The 13,523-nt window shown below is 40.4% G+C and overlaps 1 protein-coding gene across 10 annotated transcripts in view; it reads left to right on the top strand.

The window, feature by feature from the left end:
• PDLIM5 (PDZ and LIM domain 5) overlaps positions 1-13,523 on the top strand; it is a 128,558-nt gene that overhangs the window by 91,554 nt on the left and 23,481 nt on the right. For all 10 annotated transcript variants that reach the window (XM_075751592.1, XM_075751591.1, XM_075751593.1 and 7 more), the window contains one exon: positions 8,440-8,624. In XM_075751592.1, the coding sequence (XP_075607707.1) occupies positions 8,440-8,624 (185 nt within the window). The remainder of the gene's footprint in view (positions 1-8,439; positions 8,625-13,523) is intronic.

Genomic DNA, 13,523 nt, shown 5'->3' with positions numbered 1-13,523 from the left:
TTTACAGGACAGTATGTATTAAGTTGTGCTAAGGAAGAAATAATTTGTGGGTTTTCATGTACTTATTTACGTTTTTACAAGAGTAAAACCCTTGTAGAGATAAGGCCCAATTAGAAGTAGAGCTGAGATCCACTTAATGTAGAAACCTTTGTTGAGTAAGAAGTATTAGTTCTTTCCCTCCCATTTCATGGCTTCCAAGGTGACCTCAGTCCCTAGAAAAGGCTAAAGTAGCCCTAACCTTGGGGAGGGGAAATGGTAGTTGTTAGACACAAACAATCTTAAGTTGTATCAAAATTTCTAACGTTGTGGTATATCTGCTTTAAAAAGAAGAAATAATATTAACAGAATTGTAGTGATATAACACAACCTTACGTGCTAATTTTCTTTTTGCAACTGAATGATCCATATTAGGAAATCTTTTTTATGTACGCATCCAAAGGGAAAATCTCTCCAGGAGTTCTGATACCTGTGCATTGCGAGTACAGTCCAGCCACCAGCTAGAATTTATTCTTTAGTGGTGTGTGTGTGCTGATACTTTGGTAGAGCCAGTAATGGTGGTGAAAATGAATTCCCTCGCTTCCCTTTTCTTTTTTTCCTTCACTCAGTAATGTGCATCGTTCATGGCATAAGCTGCACATGAAGGTAGGTTGTTATAAGAATGGAAATATTCTCCTTCCTGCCTCTGAAAATAACTTTATCTATCATTTGCTTCACCATATGGGGAGAAACTCGCCTGGTTTTGAAGGTTTGTTTTTGGAGATGTAAGCACTTATTTCTGCTACAAAGTTGAGGTTCCCAAACTGGCTCCATTTGGTTGCTGTCTGTTGGGAAAGGCAGCGTGTCTGTTGGGACATGGCACTGTCTGCTGGGAAAGGCAGCAAGCAATGGAGAACTTCTCTCCTCCTGAAAGTGCAGTTTTGGAGCTTTTTCTCTGTTTTGCTCTTCCAACCGGCCGAGCTGGATAGAGATGTGCCAGGGAGCCAGGAGTTATACTGGGACTACAGAGACCATACAAGCCTGCCCAGAAGATCTTATTGGTATTGGATATATCAAAGTCCAGGTTGAACGGCTTGAAATAAACATCCATAGATTAATAGGGGTTTAAAAATGTTATTTCTAACTTGATGTAGCGGTACCATTAGTCTGAGAACATTATGCATAAACTGCATTTTTGAAGGATTTTCCCCCAAATAACTGGTGTTGATCTGAAGATACCGTACAACATATCAGAGTAATGATTTCTGTTTTCCTTGCTACCATCCTGAGCTGCCAGTGCTGGTAAGGAAGAAGGGGTTGTCAGTAGATGGAGCCATAGAAAGGAAGCTTTGTGCTGCCTCCTCCTAGGCAATAAAGGAGCCTTATTGTATGGCTTGAGAAACATGTAGGTAAAGAAGATAAAAGAAGATAAATTATGCTTACAATTTACAGTCAGTAAGTACATATTCTCATTTAAGTTCACCAAAAATCAAGCAAAATGAATCAATTATGTAAGAAAAATGTAAGAAATGTATCCAGTGAGTGTGAGAAACTAGGTATTAAAATGTCTTTGCTGTCTATCTAATGAGGTACTGTAATATGTGCACAAATGTAATGCTGAAAAGTTATTTTAAGTGGCACCTCACTTCAGCCCACAACACAATAGTTGATAAGGAGGGAGAGTTGAAATCTTATGTCCCATAACTGAAGAGATGAGTATATGACATTGTGTAGTAGAATAACCTGTTCAAAAAAACAGCTGGCTCGGCCAAAAAAGCCAAGTAAACAAGCTTAAACAACTTCAGGGTTTGTGTTTTCTGGGTCTATCTTGTATAACTTTCATGAAAATGTAATGAAACTGTTTTAGCAAGGTAGCTTAGACTTGTTGCCATTATCTCTGGGGAAAAACTCAAAGTTGCAGGTATAACAAAAGTAGAGATTTGATTTTGTTCTGCAGTAGGGTAGCTTCAGAAATACTTCCCCTTTTATCCTTTTCACTGTTCCAAAAAGCTGGCTGTCTTAAACTGTACTGGGTAGCTGCCAATAGCTTGACCTTTTTCTCACTTAGTGTCTGTTACTAACTGGCCTGAAGTGGTGCTGAACATCCACACATTTTCTTCCCCTGACTCCTTAGAAATGGACCTTTTTTTGGTATAACAGCCATGCAGTATTTCACTAAGCTCAGTGTTCACCCTGGTGGCAACAGATAGTCTTAAGTTTATGAGAGTTTGTGTGTTTTAACAAACTACATATATGCATCAAAGGAAGTGATGTATTTAATATCTTGCATTTCCAAGAATTGGAGCTCTGCCCTAAAATTAAATCACATGGCAAAAACGCTGTGAAATTTTGGGAGATGCTAGCAAGAATGGGCGTTGACATTGCTTTTGCTTTATCTGCCTGACACTATGCTACGTACAGTTGCTTGAAAGGAGGATAGTCTGGCCCTGTGAGATAAACACTGGTGTTAACTCTGAGGGAATACTGAAAAATGCTTTGAGTTGTTTCTGTGTAGAGCACTGCTTACGGAAGGGTAACATACTCCCTCACCGTAACTTGATATGGAAATACCTCCACCCACACGACTTTTTCTGCTCTTCCTTATTTCTTGCAAGTTATTGGAACACTGCTAGATTAACACAAAACATAAACACCGTTTTAAAAAAGCTGACTGAGACCATGGGTTTACAGTAGGGGTGGTAACGGGGTCAGCACTCAGTATTTCTTGTCTTTTGTTTCTCTGTTGTTACACCAGAAAGCCCTTGCAAAAAGGCATGTGTGTTTCCACTGTTCATGGGGTTTTGTCATCGTTCTCATACCTGGCTCTTTCTGGTTTCCTATATATGTCTTCAGCTAATGTGCATTTTGATACTGGTCAAAATACATCATGTGATGTGTACGACTTAACACAGCTTGAAACAAGAAATTGAGATCTGAGATTCAAGTTTTATCTCTGCTGTGCTAATACCTTGTTGTAAAGCTTTGGAGAAGCACCTGCGTAACAGTTTACTTGATCTTAGGGTGGACAAATTGTTCTTTCCTTACTTTGAAGTTGCAAAGTTGCTTTAATATAAATGTTTTTAAAAGTTCGTATTACAAATTTCTTTTTTCCCCTTCGGTGCTATATCAGGCACTATGTGTATATTTTATAAGCCATTTATTCAGGTTTCTGCAGCGTGCTCAATGCCTGCTTGGGGTTAACGAGCAACCAACAGGCAGCAGTGTGTAACGCAAGGGGGAAGTCTTACTATTTTGTTAAACTCTCTTGGTTTTAGAAGCCGTAAAGCAGAATCAAGGCTATCTATCATATTCCACTTGATTGTGCCAGAAACCAAGAAGAGTGATTTGGTCACATCTATTCTTTTGTTTGTCTTGTTTTTTTCTTTAAAAGATTTAGTGTTCTTAAGGCAAAATAACCTCACAGAATTTCTGGCCATCTGAAGAAGAAAGCATTTACAGGCTATCCCTTAGATACTACGTGACCTCTCCTGTCAGCAAGCTTCCTTAGACCACAGGGGACTTGTTCCTGACTCACACAGTCATTCTGGACAGCAAGTGGGATTTAAAATATCATTTATAATCCAGAGAACTATTAGGAAAATACTGATGGACCAGACTGAGCTCAGGGCTCTCAAGTGATGATGTTTACAGATGGATAACCTGGTATCTTGGGCTTGCATGAGGAAAAAGTCCACCCAGACCTCTTGAACCTGCTTGGGAAAGTCTGAGACACTTAGCCCTTTTTACCATTTTAGTAGTGCTAGAAGTTACTCAGTGACAAACTGGATTTCATTTTCAGTTAGGACCATAGCTTCTCTTTTGTCTAATAACATGACACATATTTATTTTTGCTTAAGTGTGTGTGAAGAAATTCTAGGCAGCATTAAATAGGAGTTTCCATGGAAGGATGGAGCGAGGTTGAGGCATCTATAGCCCCAGACCATGTGTTCTCCGCGATTTTGGGGAAAGAGGCAGGGGCGTCAAAACCTCTGATTACATTCAGATTTTCCGGTGCAAAATTCTTAAAATGCCTCTGAAATGTTGTTCAGCCTTGTTTTGGTGCACGTGATTTTGGGAAGGAAGGTGTGGTATGGATGCAAATATCCCCTAATGGTCTCCAAAAACACCCTGATGCTCATTTCATGTGTGACTTGGACCCGCTTCCTCCCTCCTGCAGGTTTCTCACCCATCGCCCCTCTGTAGCATACAAGAAGCTCTCGGTACCAGGTTCAGTGATGGGATAGTCATCTGGCAAATGTCTTTTTCTCCATGTCCTCCCACCAAAATACAGGCTGTAATACAGTGTTTGCTCTTTGGGGACGAAGATGAGGAGGAATAGCAGAGGAATTATTACTTGCTTTATTCCATTTTGCCCATTTCCTTAGTGCTTTTGTTGATCAGGAGGTGAGTCTGAGGAGCCTGTGGCGAGCTCTGGATAAAGTTTGCACTGTCCCCAGGTCTCAGACTGGCCTGCCAGAAAGTTCTCTCTTCCATACGTGTCCTTACTCTGATAGAATAGGGCTCTACTGTGCAGGAGGAGTTTTTCTCCATGGAAATTCAGGAGAGTATTTCTTGTATGAGTTAGCATATGTCAAAGTTAGAGAGGTATCTTTGGCTTGCTTTGCTCGACTTTTTCCTTGGGCTGTTTTTGCAATCTGTTTCCATTGCAACCCACTTCCAGGATTATTTTGATTAATCTTCCTGTAACTTATTAAAGGCATCATGGGTTTTCAGGACACGAGGCTCTGAGTCAGTCAGGCTCATGTTCCGCTGTTCCTTCAATCTTGCGGTGTTGAAACCCCTTGCCCAAAGCTTGACAGCAGAGCATTCACGTCTTGCAAGCAACATTGTCTAGTCACTCTTGGTTGCATTAGTTTTCATTGTGGAAAACCTACAGGTCTTGCTGTAAGTATTTATCAGGTGGAAGAGGAATCATTTAAGAGTTATGAAACAGTTAAAATTTAAAGCAAGAGTTAGAAGGTAGGCTTGTCATTAATAACAGTACGAGCGTTTTGACTTTGAAACATGCTTGACCTGAACCTGACCTCTGAGTGTCATCTGGGAAGTCCGAGAAAGCTACTCATGCGGAACTTGGTAAATAGGTGAGTTTTATCATTCCTCCTTCAGTTTTCTAGTGATGACACTGAAAAGCAGATGGGAGCTCTCGTCCATAACCTCTTCATTTTCTTGAATATCTGTATATGTTTTTGTCTGTTCAAACCATGTATTTTCTAGGTAATGAATCTTGGGTCATCATTGTACAATATCCTAGTGAGCTACAAAATGCTAGTAGGGCTAATTGTGAGTATTGTACAGCCACTTTGTAGAAGGTAAGTGTGCTTCTGAAAAGATACATAGCTATATTTATAAAGATGGCTAGAAATAGTTGGAGTTTGAGTGTTTCTCAGTGTAGAAGAACATAAAGTAAAATGTTGAGGAATTAATTTTGAAGTATGAATTTGAAGAAGTTTAGCACTTAAAAGGTTGAACATCTCTAGGGTGCAGCGCTTCTTTGAAAGCGAGATGAAGACGGATCTGTCTTTCTCTCTACGGAGAATGCCACACGTACGCTCCCAGGCAGCTGTGTGATTAGAGGCTGTAATTCAGGAAGACCGGTGCGTGCAGTATTTCCTTGCAGTAGGTGGGCAATATCACACTGGAGGGACTTGCCAAGCTGCAGTAGCAGCCTCACTGTTAAATTAACAGGCTGTAGTGCCAGCTTGAGTTTATTCAACTCTTGCTTGAAAGAACCAGGAGCAAAGTACAAAAGGGTGTCCGTGACCTGTCAGAAGCTTTGCCTTGAGGCCAACACCTCTGTCAGAGTGACAGCTTCAAGCTTTTCCCTTGTGTGGTGGGGTGAGAAGCAGCAAAGGCCTTGGCTCTGTGTAAGCACTGCTCAGCAACAACTAAAACATCCCTGTGTTATCAACATTGCTTTCAGCATAAATCCAAAACAAACAAATCCAAACCCTTACCTAGCTACTGTGAAGAAAATTAACTCTATCCCAGCCAAAACCAGCACACCTTGGGAAGCTTCTCTCTAGGATAGGCTCCTGGCACATAAACCACCAGAGGTTGTCAAAAACCACAGGTGGTTTTCTAGCTGGGTTTGTCGTTGCCTTTTAGTTTGGGGTCATTAGGATTCACTTTTCAAGTCTTTTCATTTTCTAAATGAAAGCCTAAGTGTCTCCAATGATTTGTTGCTTCAGGAACTAGCCGATGCCATGTCGTGTGCAAGCCTCAGCATTAAACCACAAAAATGGCAATGGTAGAAGCACAAATTGGCATTACAACTATCCTTGTGGCTAGCGTCGGTGTACTTTCTCGCCTATACCTAGTGCAGCTGCAGTTTGCCAGCAGTACACCTCAGCCATTTCTGCATTTTTCTATCCTCCTTTTGCCTGAAGAATACCCTTTTTGCTTGTCTTGCCTCCATTTTTGCTTGTGAAGTAGCCTCATCTATGTAAAGATGGCTGTTGGCTCAGCAGGATTTTCTTCTTTATGAAAGATGATTGATATGATTTATATGTTCCAGACAAAGGAAGTAAAGAGGTGCTAGACTTGAAAAGTGATTTGACAAGTGGTGATGAGTCTTTTGGATGGAGGAGGAAACTTTCTTTTTCTAGGACCAATAGTATTTTGAGGAATTTTTCAAGTTGTAATGGGGCTCTGGCCTGGAGGGGGTTTGATGGGTTAGCTGTCAAATGTACTCAGCAGTATAGGAGGAGATTTCTGTGACGCTGACATTGCAGGCACGCACTTTTTTCATACTGGAAACAGTCCTAAACAACCTTGTTTTCAACTGCTGAGCCTGCTGCTTAATGTCAGAGGATTGTCTTCCTACCCTTTTTCTTCCAGTCTGGAACAGCGCTTTTATGCGGTATATCTCCGTGCTCTCAAAATCTTGTATCCTGAGCCTTTAAGGAGTCTAACGTGTACCTTAAATGCCTCCATTTGCGCTATACAAATGTCTTTAAATATCTTTTAACATTTGAACGTAACAGAATTCCAGGTCTCGCTTTGTGCTTCACTGGGCTTGTACATGCTGCATATAGCAAATCCATCAGAGTGGCGGCTCGGCATAGCTACCGCTGTTATCAAAAGCCTACGAATGCAATAGCTGTTACTTATTAAACTGAGCATTCAGATATATTCTCTAAACTTTGAATCTTTTTTTTAATCCCTTACCCAGAAAAAGATTCTAAATACATCAATTATTAACCCTGTAAATCTAGAGACAAAAACAATCAAGGTTATGAACTTGCTTTTTTGCCTCATGATTTGCTCAAGTTCTTGCATGTCATATGGCTACAGCGATATTGTGCATGTGCAATACTTGTAAAGTAAAAACAGCTCAAGGATTTTTACTTTACGAACTTGGCATAATCTATAATTCTGTGAATGACCCTGGTGAAATATGCATAATGCACATGTGCTGTAAATTTGTTTTTCTTCAACAGAGGAAAGAACACAAGGTTTCTAATGCGTTAACTGCTAGGTTTCCAGATTGCACAAAATGTGTATTTGGGATTGTTTGGGCTGTATTTCACAATGTTGTTGAGTTTATTTCCTGTTTTTCTGTTCCTCTTAGTTTGCAAATGACCTTCATTAGCAATTACTCCTCCACTTTGAAGATTTTTTTAATGAAAATATTTGTTTTCTGCTTCCCAAAGGCAAATATCCATTATACAAATACTGTTACACTGCATAAAAAATTTGTTACGATAACTTGCTCATTCCTGAACAGCCTCGGGAAATGAGAAATGAACAATTTTCTTGCTGGCAATGTAATTAGTGGCTACTTACACTATGTGCGAATTGTGATTAAGTGCAGTTTTCATCATGTGTGTTTTTAAATAGCTAAAAGAGTTCTGCTAACCGTTAAAATATAAAAGCAGATGTAAAGAAGCAATATAAAATATTGTGCATATTGTTTAATGAATAAAGAAACTTATAGTTCTTTTAAAATACTCAATCGTTTGGGGGAGCAGTGGCCCATGGAAGAAAATCGTGTATAATTAAGTCACTTTTAGATTGATGATTTTTATTAAGATCTACAAGTATAATCTGACTATATGAGTACTATATGACTATTTGTCTACTCTACAAGAAAAAAAAAAAGTATTGTAAAAATCTAGGAGTGTACCAAATTTACAGTAAGCTTTAACCTGTATCATGCTGACGTTTTAATTATTTTAAATGGAAATTGTGAAGGGATTATAGTTGTCTATATTGGCTCTTGGCAGAAATTACTCAAATGTCTAGTTCTTAAAAGAACAACTTGAAAATATACCTTCCACAGCATTGTCCTGGGGTGATCACCCCAGCAGTGGTGACCACAGAGTAGTGGCTGCTGCCCTGTTGCACCAGGGTGCAGGGATGCCGCTCCGCAGCTCTGTTTCACAGATGCTCTTGTTCTAGCAAGAAATGCATTTTCATTTTTCCTCCCTCGTTTCTGTGCAGTGATTCCCTGGAGGCTACCCAGCCCCCTGCTTTTACGGCCGCCTCAGTGAGGAGCATGCCCGCCCGCCAAGAAAACGCCGATGCGAGACCTGCTCCCGCCAGCACCACATCTGCTGCCGCCCTCAAGCCAACGGGAGCCCCGGGTGCTGCCAAGTACTCGGGCTGGCAGGCTCCAAACCAAGCAGGTAACTTTCAGTGAGGCTTTTTCTTGTTTGCTTAAAAGACTTTTGGATAGCTTGGGAACATATACTTCACCGTGGGTGTAAAAACAACAGCCTTGAAATGGCTATTTGTGTGCTTTGAGTACAGGCCAGTTTGTTTAGAATAGAGAAGAAAAACAGTTTTAGTAAACCAGTAGCCCATTGTAAGTAGCCTCATAGATGGCATTGGTTTCACAAACAAGAAAATCAGATGTCTCTGACCTCTATTAAAAGCATGTATACCAATCAAATCATATATATACACCTCTCTCAGTTTCAGCTTGGCGCTTCCCAAGTGATTGTAAATTCAACAGAGCATCTTTCATGCTATTTCGGGGTGGGAGTATCAACTGACACATGTTTTCCAAGTGATCTTTTCTGAAGTAGATGTTAATGTAAAACAAAACAAAAAAACCCAAACAAGTAAAAAAAAACCCCACAAACATATAGAGTGGTTATATATTAGACATTTGTAGGTTTTATTTGAGTAGTGTGCCAGAGCATTGCATAGGTTTGCGATAATGAGATTTGTTTAAAGGCGGGTTCTTGCAAGGACAATTTAGATAGCTACTACCTTTGGATGTAGTTTGGTGTTTCTTACCCCTTTAAACCTGCACCAAAATGTCTTATGTCTGGAAAACATGCCATTTTCTGTATGAACGTTCCTATGTTATAACCATATCTGTATTAACACATGCAATATGTGTAACTATGTACCTATATTTTCATAATATTACATGCAGTAATTAGGGTTAATCTTTTAATGAAACTTGTTTCTTAAACTGAATCAGTCTTTGATGCTGAACTGAACTTGAGTAGTAATTTCAAAGGATCTGGGAAATCTGTATTACTTATTAAGCTTTAATGGCAGATTTTTCTTGTAAGAATGTGATGAATAGTCTTGATTCTCTTTCTGACAGGATCTAAGATGCTAAATAACATTTTAAAAATTTATTTATTTATTTTAGTTTTACTGTTAAGGGCTTTCCCTCTTTAAAAGTGTATCCAATCCAGTGAAGGAACTACAGAGGCCCTGATGTAAAAGAGAAATCGTATGGTGTTAATACAGTGTGTTTTATAATGGCTTTGGCACATCTGCCTAAATTACTGTTGTGCCTGGTAACAAATACACGTATTTTGTTCTGGACATGCAGTTCTGCTAGCAAGCCTCAAGATGGCAATACACTGTCATTTGTGTAATTCACTGTCAAATATCGCATATATTCTTAGGATTAAAGTAAAGACTTATTAAATTTAGATCACTTTAATTCTGGCATTGTTTTACTTCTATTAGTTAACTATCATTAGAGGGGAAGAAAACCCAGCTCTTTTTAAAGTTACTTTTTTGTACATTTTGCATGTGTACTTAGGGTAAATACTTGTGGGGATATGATAATCCTGCATTTCTGTAAGTGACTGATTGTGCTCCATGTTTGATGTAACTCTCTTTCTGCCTCACCAAGTGATAAATTTATTTCACTTGCACAGAAACCACGTGTCAGCTTGGGGTTTCGGTAGTACCACACCCATTTTCTCTGCGTTGGTCGCTGTTTCCCTGCTAAATCCTACTGGCATGCTTTAGTATTAATACAAGTCTAATGACTGAAATAGATGGGGTTTTTGTTTGTTGGGGTTTTGGTGTTTTGGTTTTTTTTAATGACTGACACATGAAGGAGAAAGAGTTAGAAGGATTAATTAAATTACACTTGATTCCATACTTCTCTGAAAATCTGTGCTCATGCTCTTGGATAACGTGAAAATCTCTTTTTTACATTAGAGATCACAAGTAGATAGATGAGAGGGAAAGCCAGCCACAGAATTTTTGATTGTTATGTTCCAGAATAGCTTACAAAAAACCTTATGAAATTGATATTGATAGAGAAGCTGGTGGAAGGCAATGGTCGTGAGGATGTCAGCTCTGTGCTGCCTTGCTGTGTAGGGTCCTGAGATGTACTGCTTAACTTCCAAAGAAGCAAAGTCATTACCTCCTCCAAATATATTGGGGGAGCCAAAAATAAAAACTAGGAGAAAGAGGAACTGAAAACCCAAAGCTACCTAAAATGAGAAAGTGCAGGGAGGAGAAGGCATCAGTGCAAGTCCCGTGCTTGCCACGGGAAGCTGGTCTGCGCTCGTCCCCCGTTCATAGAGCTGCTCACTGCAACGGTGAGGAAAATGTGGAGATGTCCAGACCATTTGGAGATGTCAGAATGCTCTTGGATTTTGTTCATCTTCTAAATTATCTGACTTCATCAGTCTGAAAGCGCCTTCATCTTAAAGCAGAGTCTGCAAATGAGTGAAGAAGTGATGTACCTATCGTACCTGCTAGCCCGATTTCTGAGTTGAAAAGAAGCGTTTCATGATTTGACTGAAACTCTAACAGTTGCCAAGGTGCCAGAGACTTGTGCAGAGGTTATCTGACAGGTTTCACTGCTGGTCTGCCCCTTAAACCTGCCCTAGGCTCTCCTCTGGTTTTGTGGGCCGTGCATTACCCAAGTCATTCAAGAAGTCAGTAATGCAAAATTAGCAGATGGGAGAGACCTAAGTGTGGTTACAGCGGAGATGGGATCGCCACCGTTTTCTCAGGCCTATGTTTTACAAAAGAAAAAATACCAAAGGTTTTGCTGTACCTGAGCTTGCTCAATAAGGCTAAACCAGCAGTCTGACAGGCAAAACTGTTTCAATAGAAAAAGAAAGATTGTTTCGGGGCATGTTTGGACTTCAGACATCAATTCTGCTGTTTGTTTGCAGTCTGTGAGCAGAAAGTTTTCTTTAAAGTAAAATTGCCAATGCTTCACAGGCCAAACAAAATTTGCCTTCACAGGTCATAGGCCTGACAAATTTTTAAACAAACAAAAAACCCTCCCTTTGAGTCTGATTGATTTCATAGTTGAAGTCCAGCTTAGGAAATAATTAGAAGGAAGACATAATCTTATGTAAAGGTGTGTGTCAGTATGCTATTAATAGCAGAAATGTATTTGGAGAGTACAGTTTTGTAGCTCTAATAGCACTCACCCATCTAATGAATATTCTGTATAACACCAGGTTGTTTCCATAATAAAGCTGACATGTCACAGGATTTTGTTTGTGTCTGGGGAAGCTGTAATCTGCTGTTTGATGGCGTGGCATGAATATTACTTATTAAGATTATTAATTATTAATATTATTAAGATTTCTGACTACACAAATAAGTCACTTGGTCAGACAGCATCTTTTAGTGTATTAGCTGGAATCTTCCTTTCTTGGATGGGCCACCAGAGAATACACTTATGTTCTTTTACTAAAAGTAGCATGGCTTCTTTTTTGTTTGTTTGTTTTGGTTTAGGGTTTTGGGTTTTTTGGTTGGTTGGTTTTGGGTTTTGTTTTGGTTTTTTTCTTTTCTTTTGAGAGTTGTGCAGAGATGCCTAAAGGTGTCAGATGGTTTTTGTTAGATGTTTTGTAGAGGTTTGGTCTCTGTTGATCTCCATTTCACAACCTGGCAAGGAAAAGGTGTGAAGGAAAAAGATGGTCTAAAATGAATGGGTGAGATGGTGAACCTGGAGATGCTTCAGACACTGGGTTTCTCTGCACAGAAGTCAATCGTGATCCAAGTGACCTCACAGTGGTAGCACCCTTGGAGCCGAACTATCCTTATCTGCTGTTGGAAGGCATTCATGGGGTGGCATCTGCCTGGACAGAGGTTTCCAAAAAACGCATTTGCTATCAGCCTCTCTTGTCTGTGGTGCTGATTTTTTTTTTTTTCAATTGTTGAAATAAGTCAAATTGTGGCTGTTACTGTGTGTTAAGTTCAAACTAGAACTTATAATAGTTCTCACTTCATTTTTGTTGCGATACGATGTTCTGTTCACCCACCAGAGGGAGAAACTTTTTACAAGATTATCTTCAATTAAAAAAAAAAATTGCCCAAAACATCCCAGCTACATCACAGTGAGTTATTTTACTATTTGATAGCTAAATGTAACCCTATGCTTATGCAGCATTGCTCATCCCCAAGGAACCCCAAAGCATTTTCCAGTCTCAGTACTGTGTGCAAGCACATGATGCACACACAGGAATGGCTTTCACCCACCACTGCCATGCAGTCACTTCTTCGGTGAAATGTAGCAGCTGCTTGTCAGCACGCCGTAACACTCTACGGTGTCTTGAAAGGAAGCAAAATAGCACTGTGGCAAATTGAAACTGCTGGGACAATTTAAGAAAGTATAATTACCCAATAAATGGAGTTACACAGACTGGAGTTTGGCCAGGAGATGAACTGTTCTCATGGAAAGCACAGCAGGATCAGCAATGGTCAGGACTTCCAGTGTTGCGTCTCTCGTGTGAAATTGCCTCCTCTTTCCTGGCATCTTCAAAATACTCTTCGGAGGGCGAGCTGCTGGTGCGGTGGGGACCGGAGAGGCTGGGCACCAGGCACAGCACGGCCAGCGCTGCATCCTGCCTTCCCGTGCAGGAGCTGGCAGCATCCTGCTTCACTCCTGGGTGTCTGGCAGGATCGTGGGGGTCCCGTGGTGAGCTGGTACAGCTGGTGGCCAGGAAACCTGGTTTGCTGCTTGGAGAGGAGGGTTTCATTGCAACTGATGACCTTTGTTCCTCCTAGGCTTAGCAGCTGAGTTACAAGCACGGGATGGGGAGGGTTTGCGACAGAAGTGTCCGAAGCTTGCAGTTTTAAGTGACCATTTACCCACATGTGCCAATTTTCTTATTCCCAGGGTCTCTCTCAGCCTGATACCACTGGGATATATAATCTCCTTCCAGTAGAGCTGTTTGGGAATGTCAGCATATTCTGCAATACCCACAACTGTCAGTTGCCTAATCCCGAGCCAGCACATGTGTTAAGCACATGCTCCCTTCAGCAGAGGGAACGCACTTGGAAGCTGACTGTAAGCA

Source organism: Balearica regulorum, chromosome 4, assembly GCF_011004875.1.
Source record: "Balearica regulorum gibbericeps isolate bBalReg1 chromosome 4, bBalReg1.pri, whole genome shotgun sequence".
NCBI classification, from domain to species: domain Eukaryota; kingdom Metazoa; phylum Chordata; class Aves; order Gruiformes; family Gruidae; genus Balearica; species Balearica regulorum.
Note: the sequence above shows the minus strand (reverse complement) of the source record. Positions and strands in the feature narration are given on the sequence as shown.